The 16,403-nt window shown below is 42.8% G+C and overlaps 1 protein-coding gene across 2 annotated transcripts in view; it reads left to right on the top strand.

Moving 5' to 3' along the window:
- Positions 1 to 16,190, top strand: part of ZC3H3 (zinc finger CCCH-type containing 3) — a 509,307-nt gene extending 493,117 nt beyond the window's left edge. For both annotated transcript variants that reach the window (XM_074263935.1, XM_074263942.1), the window contains one exon: positions 15,151 to 16,190. In XM_074263935.1, coding sequence (XP_074120036.1) covers positions 15,151 to 15,411 — 261 coding nt within the window. In that variant the 3' untranslated portion in view covers positions 15,412 to 16,190. The remainder of the gene's footprint in view (positions 1 to 15,150) is intronic.
- The last annotated feature ends 213 nt before the right edge of the window (positions 16,191 to 16,403 follow it).

The raw sequence follows: 16,403 nt of genomic DNA on the forward strand, positions 1-16,403 counted from the left end.
AATTTTTTTTTTTTAATGCCATGTTATCCAATGCATTAACTCATAAAGCTTGAAGGGGAATAGCTATCTCCCATTTGAAAATCATGCTAACCATGCTTTTATCTGATAAAAATATTGAACAGAACAAGGCCAAGTACAGGTTCCTGGGGCAGATGAGACTTGATTGACTTTTGATTCGTTAATTGTCACTTTTTGAGCTCTTTCATTCAATAAACTGTACATTGTACTGTGAGAACAGAGAATAGAGCTTCCTTCCACATGAGGGGGAAAGAAGGAATTCAGAATGCTTCATAGAAGATCTAGATCTTGAATGGCATGAAGAGGGAGAATTGGGATAGGAAGAATTTAGAAGAGGTTGAGATTACAGGAAGAGGGAACCTCATGGCAAGAGCTGAAAGGTGGGAACTAGAATCAGAGAATTTTATAGTTAACAAAAACTAAATATAGAGGACTAGCCTCTCATTTTATAAATGAAGGAACTGTCTGCCTTCTCAGAGGAGGTGATTTGTCCAATAGCACAGGACTAGTAAGTGGCAGATGTTAGATGTGAACCCCAGTCTTTGGACTCCAAATCCAGTGTTTTTCTTTATATATACTACATGCCAGTTAAGGGCTAATTGGATAACTGATTTTGCCTGGAAATCGACCATGTGGGGAGAAGGAGGGAAAATAAATCTAGGTTATCAAGGGCTTTAAATGACAAACCAAATGCTTTGAAATCTCCATCATATACCTTGTCACCACATTTAGTGTCAGACCTGAAACTACCTGGGCAGCAAGTCAGTCAGCCAGTCAGTAAACATGAATAGCATGTAGCAGGCATTTAATTACCTGCTATGTGCTACATACTGTTCTGTGTGCTGAAGACACTTAGAAAGGTAAAAGATAATCCCTGCCCTAAAGGAACTCATGATCTAATTAGGGGTAATGACATACAAACACAGACAGGCTATATACCAGATAAATAAGAAATAATCACCAAAAGGAAAGCACTGGAAGTAAGAGGATTGGCAAAGGCTTCCTATAGAAAGTAAAATTTTAAGTGGGACTTGAGGGAATCCAGGGAACCAGGAGGTGGAACTTTGGAGGGCAAGCATTCCAGATAGACAGGCAGCCAGAGGAGATGCCCATGTTCCTAGGGAAGAAGGCATGGAGGGCAGAGATGAAGGGGTAAGGCTGGGGGGAAGGTGACACAGATGGGTAGGTTATGAAGGACTTTGAATTCCAAACAACTCAGTGGTTCAGCATTGTCCTGGACTTGGAGTCAGGAAGATCTGAGTTCAAATCCCACCTCAGATACTTTTAGTTCTGTGATCATAAGCTAGTCCTTTAATCTATGCTTGCCTCAGTTTCTTCATCCATAAAGCGAGGAAACAAATAGCTCCTACTTCCCAAGATTGTTGTGAGCATCAAATGAGACAATACACATAAAATGCCTTACAAAACCTTAAAGGACTATTAAGTTATAAATGATCTGTTATTCCTGCTCCACATTATTCTAAACAGTTTGAGTTCATCTGCCCAAGTAGTTGGGGACCTCCAGATGTTGGCATCAAGAGGAGACTTATGCAAAGATCGAGCCATCTCCCCCGCTCCCATCCACTGTACAATATCCAACCACAGCAGAACCTGCACGCACACACACATTTTGGCGACCTCCTCTCCACAATCTCCATCTTTTCCCTAAGCTGACATTTCCTTTAGGAACTGAACTTACCTTCTGGGTAGGAAATTTGATTTTGAAAACCTATCTAGAAACAGTCTGGCGTCACCATGCCTCTTCTGGCAGATGTGTTCCAAGGTGTGACTTTGTGTATGTGTGCACACATTGATATTTCTCACTCCCACTTAAACTCCCTTCTCTGTGCTTTGACTTCTCCCTGGAATCCTCCTTTGCTTCCTTCCCCAGGCCTTGCTGGGGCAGATGAGACTTAGTTGACAGTGATTCATTAATTGCCAATTAATTTGCAGGAGCTTTCCCCTCCCCCACCAATCTAGAACAGATTATACCTAAAACTAAAACCCAGAGATGGATAAACTGCAGAACCTGGACAAAGTCACAATTGACTACTGTAGGCCCCTCCTCCTACTCCACTTCCTAGTTCCAGAAAATTCCTTTTGGTGGAATCTGTGATGTAGCAGAAGGAAGGCATCCAAGGACCCAGGTCTGCATGCTGTGTGATCTGTGGCTTTATGGCCGTGTGCCAATCACTTTACACCTCTCAATCTCAGTTTACTTGTCTGTAAAATGAGGGCATTAGAACAGACAATCCTTGGATTGCTTTGGCTCTTACTACCCACATCTGAGGCATGGAAGACCTGGATTTCAGAGCTGATTCCTCTATGTCTTCGCTCTAATCTCAGCCTGGTCCCTCTACAAACCTTTTGTCTTTTCCCCAGATCCTCAGTTACACACAGAGACACACATTCATGTGCTTCTGCTGTGGGGAAAAACAGTTCCCTAATTTCCACATTGCTGTACTTCCATATTTCCTGGGTTCTTGTGCCTGGGTGTGATGTAGGGGAGACAGATAAATAAAACTTGGTCTATAACCTCACCAAGTCCGAAGCCTAAGAAGGAGATAAAACAGATACACAAAACTACAGCACTCCTGGTGCACACTTGATGCATGCAATTAATAGAGGGAAAACCAGCCTCGGGCTGTGGAGAAGGACCAGGGGGAGTCAGCAAGTCAGTGAAAAGGTGTAAGTGCCTATTTTGTGAACAAAAGAATTCTGCAGTGTCCCAGCCAAGGAATTTATAACCTGATAGGAGCATGTGAATGTTTGTGAATGTTAATCTAAAACATAATATAGAATCTCTGAATTAGAGGGAATCTTAGAGACATCCCAAGGCCAGACCAAAACCTGTGCAAGAATCCCCTCTATGAGCTACAGTGACCATCTGGCCTCCAATGAGACCTCCCAAAGAAGGTCATTATATTTAAAGCTCTAAGTACTTACTAAGTACTATGTTACTTAGAACAAGCCTACATTTGCCTCTTCTGATTCTTCCTTTTGAGACCAAACAGGGTCCCATCCTTTGACATGATAGTCCTTCAAAAATTTGAAGTTATGTATCATGTCCTCCTAAGTCTTCTCTTCTTCAGGATAAATATCCACATGTCTTTCAGCCAGTCATTTAGCATGAACTCAAGACCCTTCACCATCTCAACCTTCCTTTGAACACTACTTTATCATCGCTAAAATGTGATGTCTGTATCATTTTGTTGCTATCTTACTTTGAAATCTTGCTTTCAATTATAATTCTAAGTTCCTGCAACTTCTAGAAATTATTCCTGTAAGTTATATGTTTATATTTTATTTAAAAATATGTTTCTAGATTAAAAAAATAAAATGTGGTCTTGTGAAAAGCACAGTACTGCCTTCTCTAGTCCTGCTGCTAGATATAAGTGAAGACTACATTCATTTTCTTGGCTGCCAAAGTATACTGTTGACTCATCAATCTTGCAATTTACCCAGAAACCCAGATCTTTCTCCCTTGAGCCAATATATCTAGTCACATTTTTACCAGGTCAAATTTAGGAACTTCCTTTTTTGAACCCTGATTAAGACCTACACATTTGAATCTAGTTCTCTTCAACAAACATCTTTAAGTGTCTTTGTGTGATTTGCTAGATGGCACAGTGATAGTGTCCAGCCTGAAGTCAGAAAGTCTCCTCTTCCTGAGTTCAAATTAGGCCTGGGACACTTGATAGCTGTGTGACCCTGGGCAAGTCACTTCACTCCATTTGCTTCAGTCTCTTCATCATCATCTGTAAAATGGAGAAAGAAATGGCAAATTACTCCATCATCTCTGCCAAGAAAATCCCAAATGGAATCACAAAGAGTTAGACATGACTTAAAAAACAACTTAAACAGCAACAACAAATTGTGTGGAGACATAAAGCCAAGGAAACTTTGCCCAAAGAACTTATGATTTTACTAGATTTACCTAAAATTCCAGTCATGGAAGATCATTTTGAATAGTAACTGACACCCATTATAGCAGTTAATCTTCCCAGTTTTATGTCATATGCAAATTTGATAAACATGCTATTTATGCTTTTATCCAAACACTGACAGAAAAGAGTAAACAGCTCAGGGCCAAGCATAGGTCCCAAGAATACTTCAGTCAGCAAGCATTTATTACATACCTCCTATGTGCCTGACATTCTGCTAGGCACTGGGAATATCAAAATAAATATTAGAGTCCTTGACCTCTGGGAGTTTACATTCTGTCGGGGGAGACGTGTATATATAAATGTGTGAGTGTGTGTGTGTGTGTGTGTATATCTGTACATTTGTATGTGTAGATTGGTAGGTAGAGATGTGTGTAGGTACATATACATATGTATGTGTACAAAATATGTTAAGGTAATTTTGGTAATTTTCCACACTAGTGGAAGGATCAGAACAGCTTTCATATAGAAAGTGGCATTTGTACTGAGCTTTGGAGAAAAGTAGCCATTTTAAGAATGGGAGATTGGGAAGGAAAAGGTTGGGAGGGAAGATGTGTCTGATGAACAACAAAATGTTATTTATATGGCTGAACCATAAAATGAGGAATAGGAGTGATTTGTCATAAGCTTGGAAAAGTAACTAGGGGACCACATTTCTGAGGGGCTTTAAATAGCAAACAGAAAAATTTGTTTTGACCTGGACCCACTAAAGTTTATTGAACACAGGGATAATATGCTCACTCACATAATTTTCCCTCACTTTAGGAAAATCATTTTAATAATTATGTGTTGGCTGGATTGAAGAAGGGATAGTTGGAGACAGGAAAACTAGTTAGAAAGTTCTTATAATAATGTAGGCAGGCGGTGATGAACCAGAATGGTAGCTGTATGATTAAAGACAAGAAGTGGATGTGAAAGATATTGTGATGGTAGAAACAAAATTAGGAACTGATTGAATAAACCCAAATTGGAAACTTGAATAACTGAAACGATGGGGTGGGCTTCACAGAAATGCTCAGTTCAGGGAGGGAAATGGATTTGGAGGGAAAGATAATGTACTCTACTTTAGATTGAATTGAATTTGAGATACCTGTCAATTCAAAATTCCCAGTAATCAGTTGATAATGAAGGTCTGGAGCTCTGAAGAGAGAATAAGGCTGGAGAAGTAGATCTCAGATCTATATGAAGATGAATGATAGTTGAGCCAATGGGAACTGATGAAGTAAAGGACAAGATTTTTGGGAGTAATGGGGTAGGATATGATTGGTGACCAGGTAAAAGAGCCTGAGAAGGGTACCCTAGGAGAAGCAGCATCAGGCCTCCCCTAGAGCACCAGCCTTGCTGCCAGCCATCCCCACCAGGTGCCCACCAACTACCAGCCCCGAGCAACCAAGCCAGCCTAGTTGCAGCAGCAGGATACCATGAGACAGCACCCTCACCCCGCTCCTGTCCTAACAGAAACAGCCCAGAACCCTGCACCCAAGAGCCTTTGGAATAGCAGTTCTCCATCCCAGTGTTTGTAGCCATTATCCTGAGAAGCAACCCCTGTTGTTATGTAGCCTGGCAACTGCTTCTGCCGGTGCTGCAGCGACATCTTCTGAAGACCCAAAAATGAAATTTCTTGTCACCAAAGACCTTGGCACTGTCAGATGGCTCAACATCAGAAACTGATGTGATTCTGTAAGTGAAAGTGACATCAGTGAAGAAACATTATCACTTGATTTGCTGCTATAAGAACCATAGGACCTTTCCTTCTGACTCATAGCTGAAACTTTTCAGTATGGGATGCCTCTTCTCTTAGAATTCGAGCTTGACAGCAGAAACTGCCTTACTCTTCTGTTTATATCCCTTTCCCTTAGTACATTATTTTGCACAAAGCAGCACTTAATAAGTGCTAATAAATGAGTTAATCACTCAAAAGGTGTGGTAAGAGGGAAGAACTAGGAAAGCTGAGAGAAGGCAGGGAGTGATCATGAGTATCAAAAGTGACAAAAATGTCAAAAGGATGTAGATTGAGAAAAGATCTGCAGAACTATCAACCCAGAGGTCGATGGTGTCCTTGGAAAAAAGCTCATGGGAATTCTGAATAGAAAGCAGCTTCTGTAGCCACCCAGAGGTCCAAAATAGACCTGAAGCAAAATCTCTTATTCCCATGTTCCTGACAGATCATTCCAGCTTTTCTTAAAGACTTCCTAGGAACCCTCTACCTTGAAAGGCTTCTTATTTTACATTTGAATAGTTCAAATGGTAACGAAGTTGACCTTATCTCTATCTTAAATTTATCTATTTGTGCTTCTATTCATTGATCCTAGCCCTCTGAAGCCAAAGACACATTTGATCCTCTCTGGAGGTGAGATTAAGCTTTTTTTTGTAAATTGTTCTGTAAGTAGGGTTATTTAGTGTATAGGTGATCATTTCTAAAAGTTTGCCTATTAAAGGGAACAGAGAAACAGGTTAATAGCTTATAGGAGTGAAGGGTCAGAGGGAAGTTTTTTAAAGATGAGAGAGACCTAACAATGTTTGTAGGTGGCAAGGTTAGGAAAGATTGACAAAAAGATGAAGAGGGAATAATCAAGGGAACAAGCTCTGAGATGAGATTAAAATACAAGTCAGAAAGGTTGGCATTGGCAAGAAGGGCCACTTCTTGCCTAAAGGTTTAAGCAAAGGAGGCAAGAAAGGGGTAGAGGTGATAAAGAGGAGTTGTGAGATGTGAAATAGAAAAGAGATTTTATGACAGATGTCCCTGTTTTTCTGAGTAAAATGGGAAGCAAGGTTCCATGCTAAAAAGATGAGAAGGTTGTGTAGGAGGAGCCAATCAATAAAAAATAAAAGGACTAATTGTTTTCAGAGAATCATGGTTCTAGTTGAGATTAGATAGCATAAATTTATTGTGGTCCCAATCAACACTATTACTTTACTTTCTTCAGCAGCTCATAAGTAGAAGTAGAAAATGCTGTTGATGAGACTAAACTAGGACTAGTTTGGTCAAGATTTGACAAGGAATTCAAAACTAAAGTATAGGATTTAATTATAAATAAAATATAGAAACTGACTAGATATGGGAAAAAGAGAAATGAGAAAGAATCAAGAATTAAGCATAACTCCAGAATTGCTAAACTGGATGACCATAAGAATGATGGTGCCATCGACAAAAATGGCAAAAATTAGGAGTGGGTTAAGTTTGTTGGAGAGGGGGCAGAATAACAAAACCTCTTTTAAACATGTTGAGTTTGTGATGTCTACAGGGCATCCAATTTGAAATATTCTATGGGCAGTTGACGAGGTAAAATCCTGGGGCTCCACAGAAAGACAAGTACTGAATAAGATAAGTAGATCTGAGATATATAGAACAATAGATTTGAAGCTAAAAGAGACTGTAGATGCCAATGTGGAGATAGTAACTGAACTCATGATAGTTGATAAGATTGTCAGGAGAGTGAATGTAAAGAGAAGAGGCCCAGGACTGAGCTTGGGATTACACCCAAGGATAATTCACAAATTATGTTCCAGCAAACAAGACTGAGGAGTGTTCAAAGAGGTAGATAAGTATATCACGAAAATCCAAATTGGAGAGAGTATCCAGGAAAATGAGTTTGATCAGCACTGACAAATGCCACACTGAGATCAAGAAGGATGAAGATTGGGAAAAGGCCATAGGATTTTGACATTTAAAAGACTTGGTAACTTTGAAGTTTCAATTAGGTGATGAGATTGGAAGCCAGAGTAAAAGTTCTAAATGAAGTTTTTGAGAGAAGTAGAGAGAACAAGGCTTTTTCTGGGAATTTAGCTAGCTGGTCTCTGCTTTGGGCAGAAAGAAGCCTTAGAGATTTCTGAATAATTCAAGTCTCCCTCCTCCCCCCACTCTTCTGTCATGTTTCTATGCTAGGTTTATGATCTATTTCCTTGACTCTTCATCTTTTTCTTCTTTCTAATCAGGTAATTTGTATTATACTCTAATCACGATGTTGCTTCTTTTTCTCATACACTAGATTACTATGGTTATTTACTGTTGTGTATTGAATGTTTCTTAACCAGTACCAGATTGTGTTAATTCCTGCCTATATGTCCGTTGTCCAAAATTCCAAATTCCATTCTTAGACACCAGTCTTCTTAACCAGTCATTCTTTTCTCAAATCTGACTTTCTCCTCTAGAGCTCTTATCTTCAATAGTCACTAATGATACCAATAATGATATTTCTTAATGGACCTCTAAAGTCTCAAATTTCTTGCCTACATCTTTGTAATGGGTAGAATGCTTTTTAGATTCTCTCTTACAGTACTATATATATCCAACTGAATGGGCTTTACTAAGCAGTACTAATCTTGAGTGACAAGACTTAGAAGATTCTCTGTACATGCCCTGGAAAGACCATCTCCCTAACATGGTTTTCTTGTAAACAAGAGCTTCCTCAGTTTCTCTCAGCAGGAAGTCACCAAATGCCATTGTCCCTTCTAACCCTTCTCACCTGACAGTATGGCTATTGCCACAACATATTATCTTGGCAAGCAATCAAGTGCTTCCTCTTCAGAGTCTCCTCTACAGGAAGAATTTTCTGTGCCTGCTTTTAAAAGAAAAAAACAGGGCAGATAGATGACAGACACATTGGATATAGCAGTAGCCCTAAAGTCAGGACCTGAGCTCAAATCCAGCCTCAGACGCTAAACAGTCACTTAATCCCTGGGCCAGTCACTTAATCCCAATTGCCTCACACACAAAAAGAAAAGGAAAAGACAAAAGAAAAAACATTCCCATGTGTTCAGTGAATCTTCCTCTTTCTCCTCTCCTTAACATTCTTCACCTTCCACCTTCTTGAAATTCCCCTTTGCTCCTACAGGTCCATTTTCTTCTTAGATAAGATGCAAAGAAGTCGAAAAAAGGAAAGATGATATCTGCCAAGGGGATCAGGGAAAGCTTCCTAGACAAGAAGCAACACTGGAGCTGTGCCTTATGGGGCAGATATAAAGTAATTGGAACTTAGGGAGTTGGCAGCAGAGCTGTTCTAAACCTAGTGAAGAGCACGGTGGAAGGGTGAGCATGAGATGTATGTGGTCCTTGACTAGTTGTAGAAAGACTAGAAGCTGGAGTCCATGGGAATAAGAAGTTTAAAGCCAAGACTAGAAAAGGAAATTGGGACCAGTTTGTAAGGTCTTTGAATGTCAGGCTGATAGCTTGGTCCTTATAATAACAATAACGGATATTTCTATCTCTTTTTGGACTTAGAAATCATTTCACAAAATGGTCTTGTTTGGTATTGTTTTGTTTTGTTCTATTCTCTTTGGGTTTGTATCTGGGATACCAGTATAAAGAACTGATAATGAATCTCTTTCTAGCAAGACAGTCTTTCCATAGTCTGAGAATTTCCTGGGGGAATGAGAGACTGAAGTGTCTTGCTTATGAGAGAGAGACAGAGAAAGATGTGTGTGTGTGTGTACTTAACACCAAATTTTCCTGACTCTGAGGTCAATTCTCACTCTGTTACACCATGCTGCCTCTCATAGTAGCTCTGAGAATATAAGACATGGTCTCTGTCCTCAAGGAATCTGTCGTTTGTTTTGGGAGGTAAAACATTAAAAAAAAAAAGTCTTATTTCTCTGGCAGCCTTAAGATGCTCCCTTAGGGTATTCACAAGGGTGGTATCCAGGATATAACTCTCACTGACTCAGCTGTGATCAGGTGGACTTAGAGTGTCCTGTCAAGTTTTAAGCGCCATGTTGTTTTTTTGTTTTGTTTTTAAAAAGGGCACTGACAAAATGAGTAGATCTAGAGAAAGACAACCTGGATGGGGAGTGAACTAGAAAACCTGCCCCAGGAGTTGTGGTATGGCAGGCTGATGCAGTAGGAAGGAGCTTTAGATTTGGCAACAGAGCTTTCAAGGCTTAGCCCTGACCCTCAGTAGCTGTGTGATGTTGGATAAGTTATGTAACCTCTCTGGGCCTGTTTATCTGCAAAATGAAGGAGTTGGAAAAGGATCCTAATGTATCAGGGGACTGTTTTGGTGGTTTGGAGGAGTTAATAAATTTCTGAAGTAAGGTAGGAGTCAAAGATTTGCTCTCCTCCAGAATTTCAACGGCCATCCCCGAGTTTCCCCCTCAAACTCCCCTTTTCCTCTTCACAAAACTGGTTCTGTTTTCATCTCTTCTTGGGAAATATTTCCCAACCCAGCCCAGCCATTTTCCAGTCTTCTCTCCCTCCCCTCGGCCTTATTGCAGTCTTCCCCATGGGCTCGAGGAAGTTGGGCCCTTCTGTTATCGGTTGTGATGCTCTGTGACTGCACTAAAATGCCTCTTCGTGGTGTAGAGAAGACCCCAGACTCTTGAAGACTTTGCCACAGACCTCCCAGGCCACCTGGAGCTGGAGGGGCCAGCCATGCTGCTGTGGTAGGGCCTGCCTAAGGATGCCAAGGATCGTCACCAGAGCCGCAGTTGCTGAGGGATGAGCAGCCCCCTCCCCTGGCCTTTGGGGAGAATGATCCTCCTTCTTCCAGTCCTGCTAAGTTGTAGTTAGTGAGAGAAACATCTTGTGAGCACTAAAGCCCTACAGAAATGGAACTAGCTGTTCCTGTTCCAGGGCTGGACTTTAACAGATTGGGGGAGACCTGAAGGGGCAGACAGCCCGCTAGTGTCAGTGGTTTGGGCTGGAAGAAGGTAGGATGATAGGATTGGTTTGAGAGGAGCCAGCTGCATCCTGTTATGGGGGGGAGGCCTGCCTCTGGAGAGCTCTTTGGAGAAGAGAGAAGATGGCAGGCTGGGTAACTGCCCTCTCCTCTGTATGTACATTAATATAGTTCACACTCTTTCCCTTAATTACTAGAAAAAGCCCTTTTGAAAAATGTGATCTCTGTCCAAAAGAAGGAAGGGGAAGGAAAAGGACAAGAAAACTTGGCAGAGAACCGTGATCCCCTAGAGAACCAGCACAAACCAGTGTTGGGGAGACATAGAGAGTCATCTGCCAAGAGCTTAGAGGGTCAAGGAAGGCAGAATGGACTCTGCCTGGTCTCTTGCATTTCTGAATTTCTATTTCCTCAAAAAGCCCCCCCCCCTTTTTTTTTTTTTGCCAGTATTTATGAATTAGTGTCTGGAGGAAGGGATTAGGACTTGACCTGACCCCTGACCTCACCAGAATAATTTGTCAAAATTGTTGCTTGCCTCTCCAGTCCAGTCTGACAAGCATTGATTAAATACCTGTGCTCCATGATGGAGACAGACAAAAATGAAGTCATCTTTGTTTGAAGACAGCTTATATTCCACTAGGTGAATACAATGTGTGCAGAAGAGCAAAAAGTCAATCCCAGAGTGAAAAAGTGAAAATAATAGGGGATTTGGATAGTAGGATCCTTGAAGAAAACTGCAAATCCTTAAAAAGAGGAGGGAGAGAGAGCATGCTAGGCCTGAGGTGCAAACCTGCCCCAGGTTGGGCAGGGACATATCGAGTTTGGAGTACAGCTACAGCGGGGAGCTTCACAGATTGGAGCACTGTCTGATCCTTCCCCCAGCTGTCCCCTCGAGGTCTAACTTCATCTAGCACTCTGGGGCTGTTTCATTGAGCAGTTTGTTGAATGACTGAATGAGGGGCTCCCGGAGCCCACAGGAGAGGACAGTGGGTTGTCAGTGCTGCTTTGTGTGTTGTGAGCATCTTCTCCCGTCGAGCTGCAGCCCACAGTGCCCCAGAGAGTCAGCATAGGGGCTGCTCTGCCTGTTTGCTGCCCTCCCCTCCCTCTGCTTCTGGAGCCTGACCTGGACCAGGGCTTGTTTACAGCCACACCCCTGATCTCCCCGACTTCTGCTGGGGTGGGTGGGGGTGGGGTGGAGGACAAGAATGTACAGCTGGAAGTCCCAGGCCAGGCCAGCTTGGGAACAAGGTAACACGATCCTCGCAGGCAGAGGGGCAGGGAAGAGAGCGTCATCCACAGGATTCCAAGGATGCCGAGCAAGGGAGCAAGCATTACAGAGTGTGGGGAAGGGGCCTGCTCTCCCAGGAAAAAGATGGCCCGGAAACCCACTTCCCTCCTACAATCTTAGCCCTCAGGGCCCTAAGAAAGCACCTCCAACAAACTGTACCTTAGCTGCTGCTTATAAGATGTTTGGTAACAGGGAAATCTACTTTGGGTCCATTCTGATTATTTGAATGTTTTTTCATCTAGTAAGGTGAAATGTACTTTCTTGCAACTTTCTCTAGTTGTTCCTAATTTTGCCTTCTAGGGTCAAGTAGAATGAATTTAATCCCTCTTCCACATGACAGATCCTTTAAATGATTAAAGAGGATCTATCATGTGCTGTCCTTTTTCCTATTCCCTGAGTTTTTACTCCTCCAAGTTAAATATACCAGTTCCTTCAACCAGTCCTCATATGATCATTTCCAGTCTTCTTCCTATCCCAATTAACCTCCTCTGGACCTTCCATTCCCAGCAGACTGTATGTACAGTCACAGGATTTCAGAGCTAGAAGATCTCTCAATGGCAGCTTAGTTCATTGCAAACAACAGGCCTCCCCACCAAAAGAATTCTTTCTATGACACATCTAACAAATGTTATCTGACCTTTGCCTAAAGATTTCCAGTGAGAGACAGACACTTCTCCAGTGGCAGCCCTTCTACTTTGGGATGCTGTTTCTCTGCCACTTCTGCTCATTATTCCTAATTCAGAATCTTGGAACCACACAGAATAAATCTTAATCTGTCCTGCTTCTATTGCCTTTTAGAAAATCCTCCTATGCCCTAGGCCTCCCTAGTCTAGGTTTTCCTTAATGGCCTTCCTAACTTACAGGGATCAGAATTGCCACAGTGCTATATACTGAGCAAAGTATAGTGATGAGACTCAGATTCATCTTGGAAATTATGCTCCTTTTTAATGCTTAAGAAATTTAATCTTCTTTGTTTTTATGTCACTTTCATTTCCAAGTATATCTTCCCTCCCTCCCCACCTCTACCTAGCAAACCATGCTTTGTAACAAAAAGTAAAGAAGAAAGAAATCAGTTCAGCAAAGCCAGCCAACACCCTGACTAAATCTGGTAACATATGCAATGATCCACATACCCATAGTCACCTCAGCTCAACACAAAGGAAAGGAAAGCACATTTTCTCAACTTTTCTCCAAATCTGATCTTAGTGAGCCTCATCACATAACATTACATTCTTCCCATTTACACCATTGTAGCCATTGCATAAATTGTTTTTCTGGGCCCACTTATTTTTACTCAACCTCATATATTTGCTTTTTTTTTAAATTCTTCATATTCATCAGTTCTCAGAATACAATAATATTCAGTTAGATCCAGTTTTCCAGTTGATGGGCATTTAGTTTTTTTTCAGGTTTTTAATTCTACCTCTGTTATGAATATTTTGACTTAATATGGAACCTCTTTTTCTGTGTTTGATCTCTGACCTACCAGTAGAATTTTTGTGCTAAAAGCTGTAGCCATTTTAACCAGTTCTCAGCTTTTCCAAGTGAATAGAACTGTCCATAGTTTCCCCAATAATATATTCATGTGTCTGTCTTTCCTCAATCAAAGCCTATGATCTTGTTAGGTTTTTTACCCTGATATGTAACTCATTTTTGAAGTACTAAAACCCCCAAATCTTTTTCAAAACAGCTGCATATCTCATCCTTTATTTATGAAGATAATTTTTTTAACCCAAGTGAAAGACTTAAAATTTAGTGGGAAATAAATGTAATCTGCTTTGATTCTGCCCAGTGTTCTAGGCTCTTTTTGTGTTAAACTTTCATGATCTTTTTGCCTCCTGATTGTCATCCATTGTGCTAGCTGACTCCTCCCCATTTTATTATCATTTATAGATTTAATGAGGATCATGTCTTTGCCCAAGTCATTTATTTAAAAAAAAAAAAAAAAAAAGTCACAGCCTTTCAAATGATTAGTTTCCTCATCTAAAATGAGGAGGAGTAATTGGCTACAAGGAACCTCCTGGCTCCAAAGCTACAGTTCTACAATCCAGTGTGAATTAGGAAAACAGGGCTAGTCATAGATCCCCAAGGCAGAGACCACCCCTGAAGCTGGCATTGGACTCTGAATGATTGCCATTGGAGTCCAGCCATCCAACCCATTCAAATTTGCCCAGTTGTACTCTATCTAGCCTACATCTTCTGCACAATACTGTCATGAGATATTTTATCAGATGCTTTGCACAAATCTCAGTCCACAATCTATGTGGCTCTATGTCCCCAAACTTTTCCTTGCTCTGCTTAGTAACCTTGTCAAAAAGGAAAGGATAGAGCTTTGATATGACTGGTTCTTGCTAAAGCCATGATGCTTCTTTGTGATTATTGTTTCCTTTTCTAAATGCTCACTAACCATCTCTTTAATAATATATTTAGAATTTTGCCAGAAATAATAAATTTGGAATTTGTCCCAGAACTATGGGTCAAACTTTTCAGCCTACTGCACATTCCATTGTCATCTTCTATCCAGTTGTGTTTGGGTTTTGGTTTTTTTCTTTAATCTGGACCATGTTTCCCCTTCTTCAGTCCTACAGTGTCTCCCATTCTCCATGATCTTTCAGATACCCCTGCCAGTGTCTCAGCAATTTACATCTATCTGGCCTAGAGCCTTAGAACATAGAGATTCTCCCAATAGTGGGGCAAATGATAAGACCAAGAACTTAGGTTAGATATCAACATCATGATGATTACTAGGACTAAGTTGCCAAATACCAACCATCTAAAAACTCTCCAGACAAGATAGAGCATTTCTTTACTCAGAATGGTGTGGAGATATAGGAGTTCTAAAAGTTTCTTCCAGTTCTTTAATTGCAGTTGGATAGATCCTTCAGAGTGCTTCCATTCTGCTGTTGACTGTCCTGGTGATGGATATGTGGTACTTGTAATGCCTCTGGTCTGAGGGAGGAAACACGGTCCCCGTCTCCTCTTCCCTCCCCCCAGGAGCCTGTATTCTAGGGTAGGAACAGTAGCCTATAATAAATAGTTGTATATCACAATTCCACAAAATACAGGAAGTCCCATCATCCAGAGCCATGGTGGACATGGAGAGGACTTCTGATGGAGAACGTGCGGGTAGTTGAGTGGGTCTGGGAGCTTGAAAAGGGATGTCAGGGAATGGCTGGATTGGGAACTGGCGGGCAAGGCTGGAGGGACTGAGTGGGGGCATCCAGAGAACCTACAGGAATCTACCTCCGTGCTCACCCAGACCCTCTCCTCTCTTGCCTTCTTCCTTCAGGGAAGCCGCTGCAGATCAAGCCTCGACTCTGAGTTGCCCAGGGCCCGGCCCACGAGACGGCAGCGCCCCTCAGGAAGCCCAGCAGCCCGGCCCCAGAATGGCGCCTACCTCAAGGCCCCAAAGGCTTGTCGAAACCGCTGCCACTGCCAAAAGAGAGGTCGGGGCCGGGGCCGGGGCCCTCGCCCTGCCAGCGCTCGCCGAGCCACCATCTCCCCGATCCCTTCAAGGAGCTGGCGGGCCTTTTCCCCCCTTGACTTTTAGCCTTTTCTTATTTAAAGAGTGACCAGGGCCTACTCTTCTCCCACTTCCCTTTCCTCACTTTTTCTTCACCATACGTTAATCCTCCTCCCCTTCCCTATCCTGAGCCGGGTCTCAGGGCACAGGTCAGCATAGCCATGCCCCTGAAGCAGGTATCTAGGCCACAACATACCTCCTCCCCCCTGTTCCGAGGCCTCTCCCCCATCCCCAGAGCCCCAGTTCTCTCCAGCCCCTCAGCTGTGAATAGAGTTTGGGGACCCAGTTCCTTATAGGCGGAGTGCTCGATTCGGGCCTTCCTCACACTTGGCACAGGGTAAGGAGAAGGTGGATGTGGAGCTTTCTGGAGAAGGGACGCTTTCCTAGTGTATCAGATCACGTAGCAGCAGAGAAGGTGTGGGGGCTCCTTCCCCTAACTCCCGCCACAAGACCGGCAGCCCTGGGTTACGCACCCAGCAGCAACACGGAGTGCCCCCTTTCCCCTCTCAGGGGCTCAGGGCCCAACATTTCTCCTCTCAAGTTCCCAGCTCTTCCCCCCTTTTCTCTGACCTCCTTCCTCACCCTCACCTGCTTGTGCACGTGTGAACGTGATCTGCTCTGTGGCTCTGAAAGCGGTAACCAAGACACCCTTATTCCCTCCCAGTGGCTTCACTGAGGACAGCCCCCAGAGAGGGGCCCCCAGTGTGTCTCGCCCCTGCCCACCACCCCTGTGGGCCCACTGCTGGCCCGGCCACCCTGGCCTCTTTTTGGCATTTTATGTTCAGCAATAAAAGTTCCTGTGTCTTAGCTGCCGGCCTCGGATCTCAGCACTTCAGGCGGCCCCTGGGGAGCGAGCTCGTGCGGACGCACACGCTGGAGGGGCGGGGTGGTCACACTCACACACACGCTGACTCCATGTTTAGGGAAAGTCTATGCAGACAAACCTTTTCGGCCACAAGAGCTGCTCTGGGCCAGCAGCTGGGCAGAATGACAGGCCACCTCGGCTCCCTCTCCCTGAG

The sequence above is a fragment of the Sminthopsis crassicaudata genome, chromosome 1, assembly GCF_048593235.1.
Source record: "Sminthopsis crassicaudata isolate SCR6 chromosome 1, ASM4859323v1, whole genome shotgun sequence".
In the NCBI taxonomy this organism is placed as follows: domain Eukaryota; kingdom Metazoa; phylum Chordata; class Mammalia; order Dasyuromorphia; family Dasyuridae; genus Sminthopsis; species Sminthopsis crassicaudata.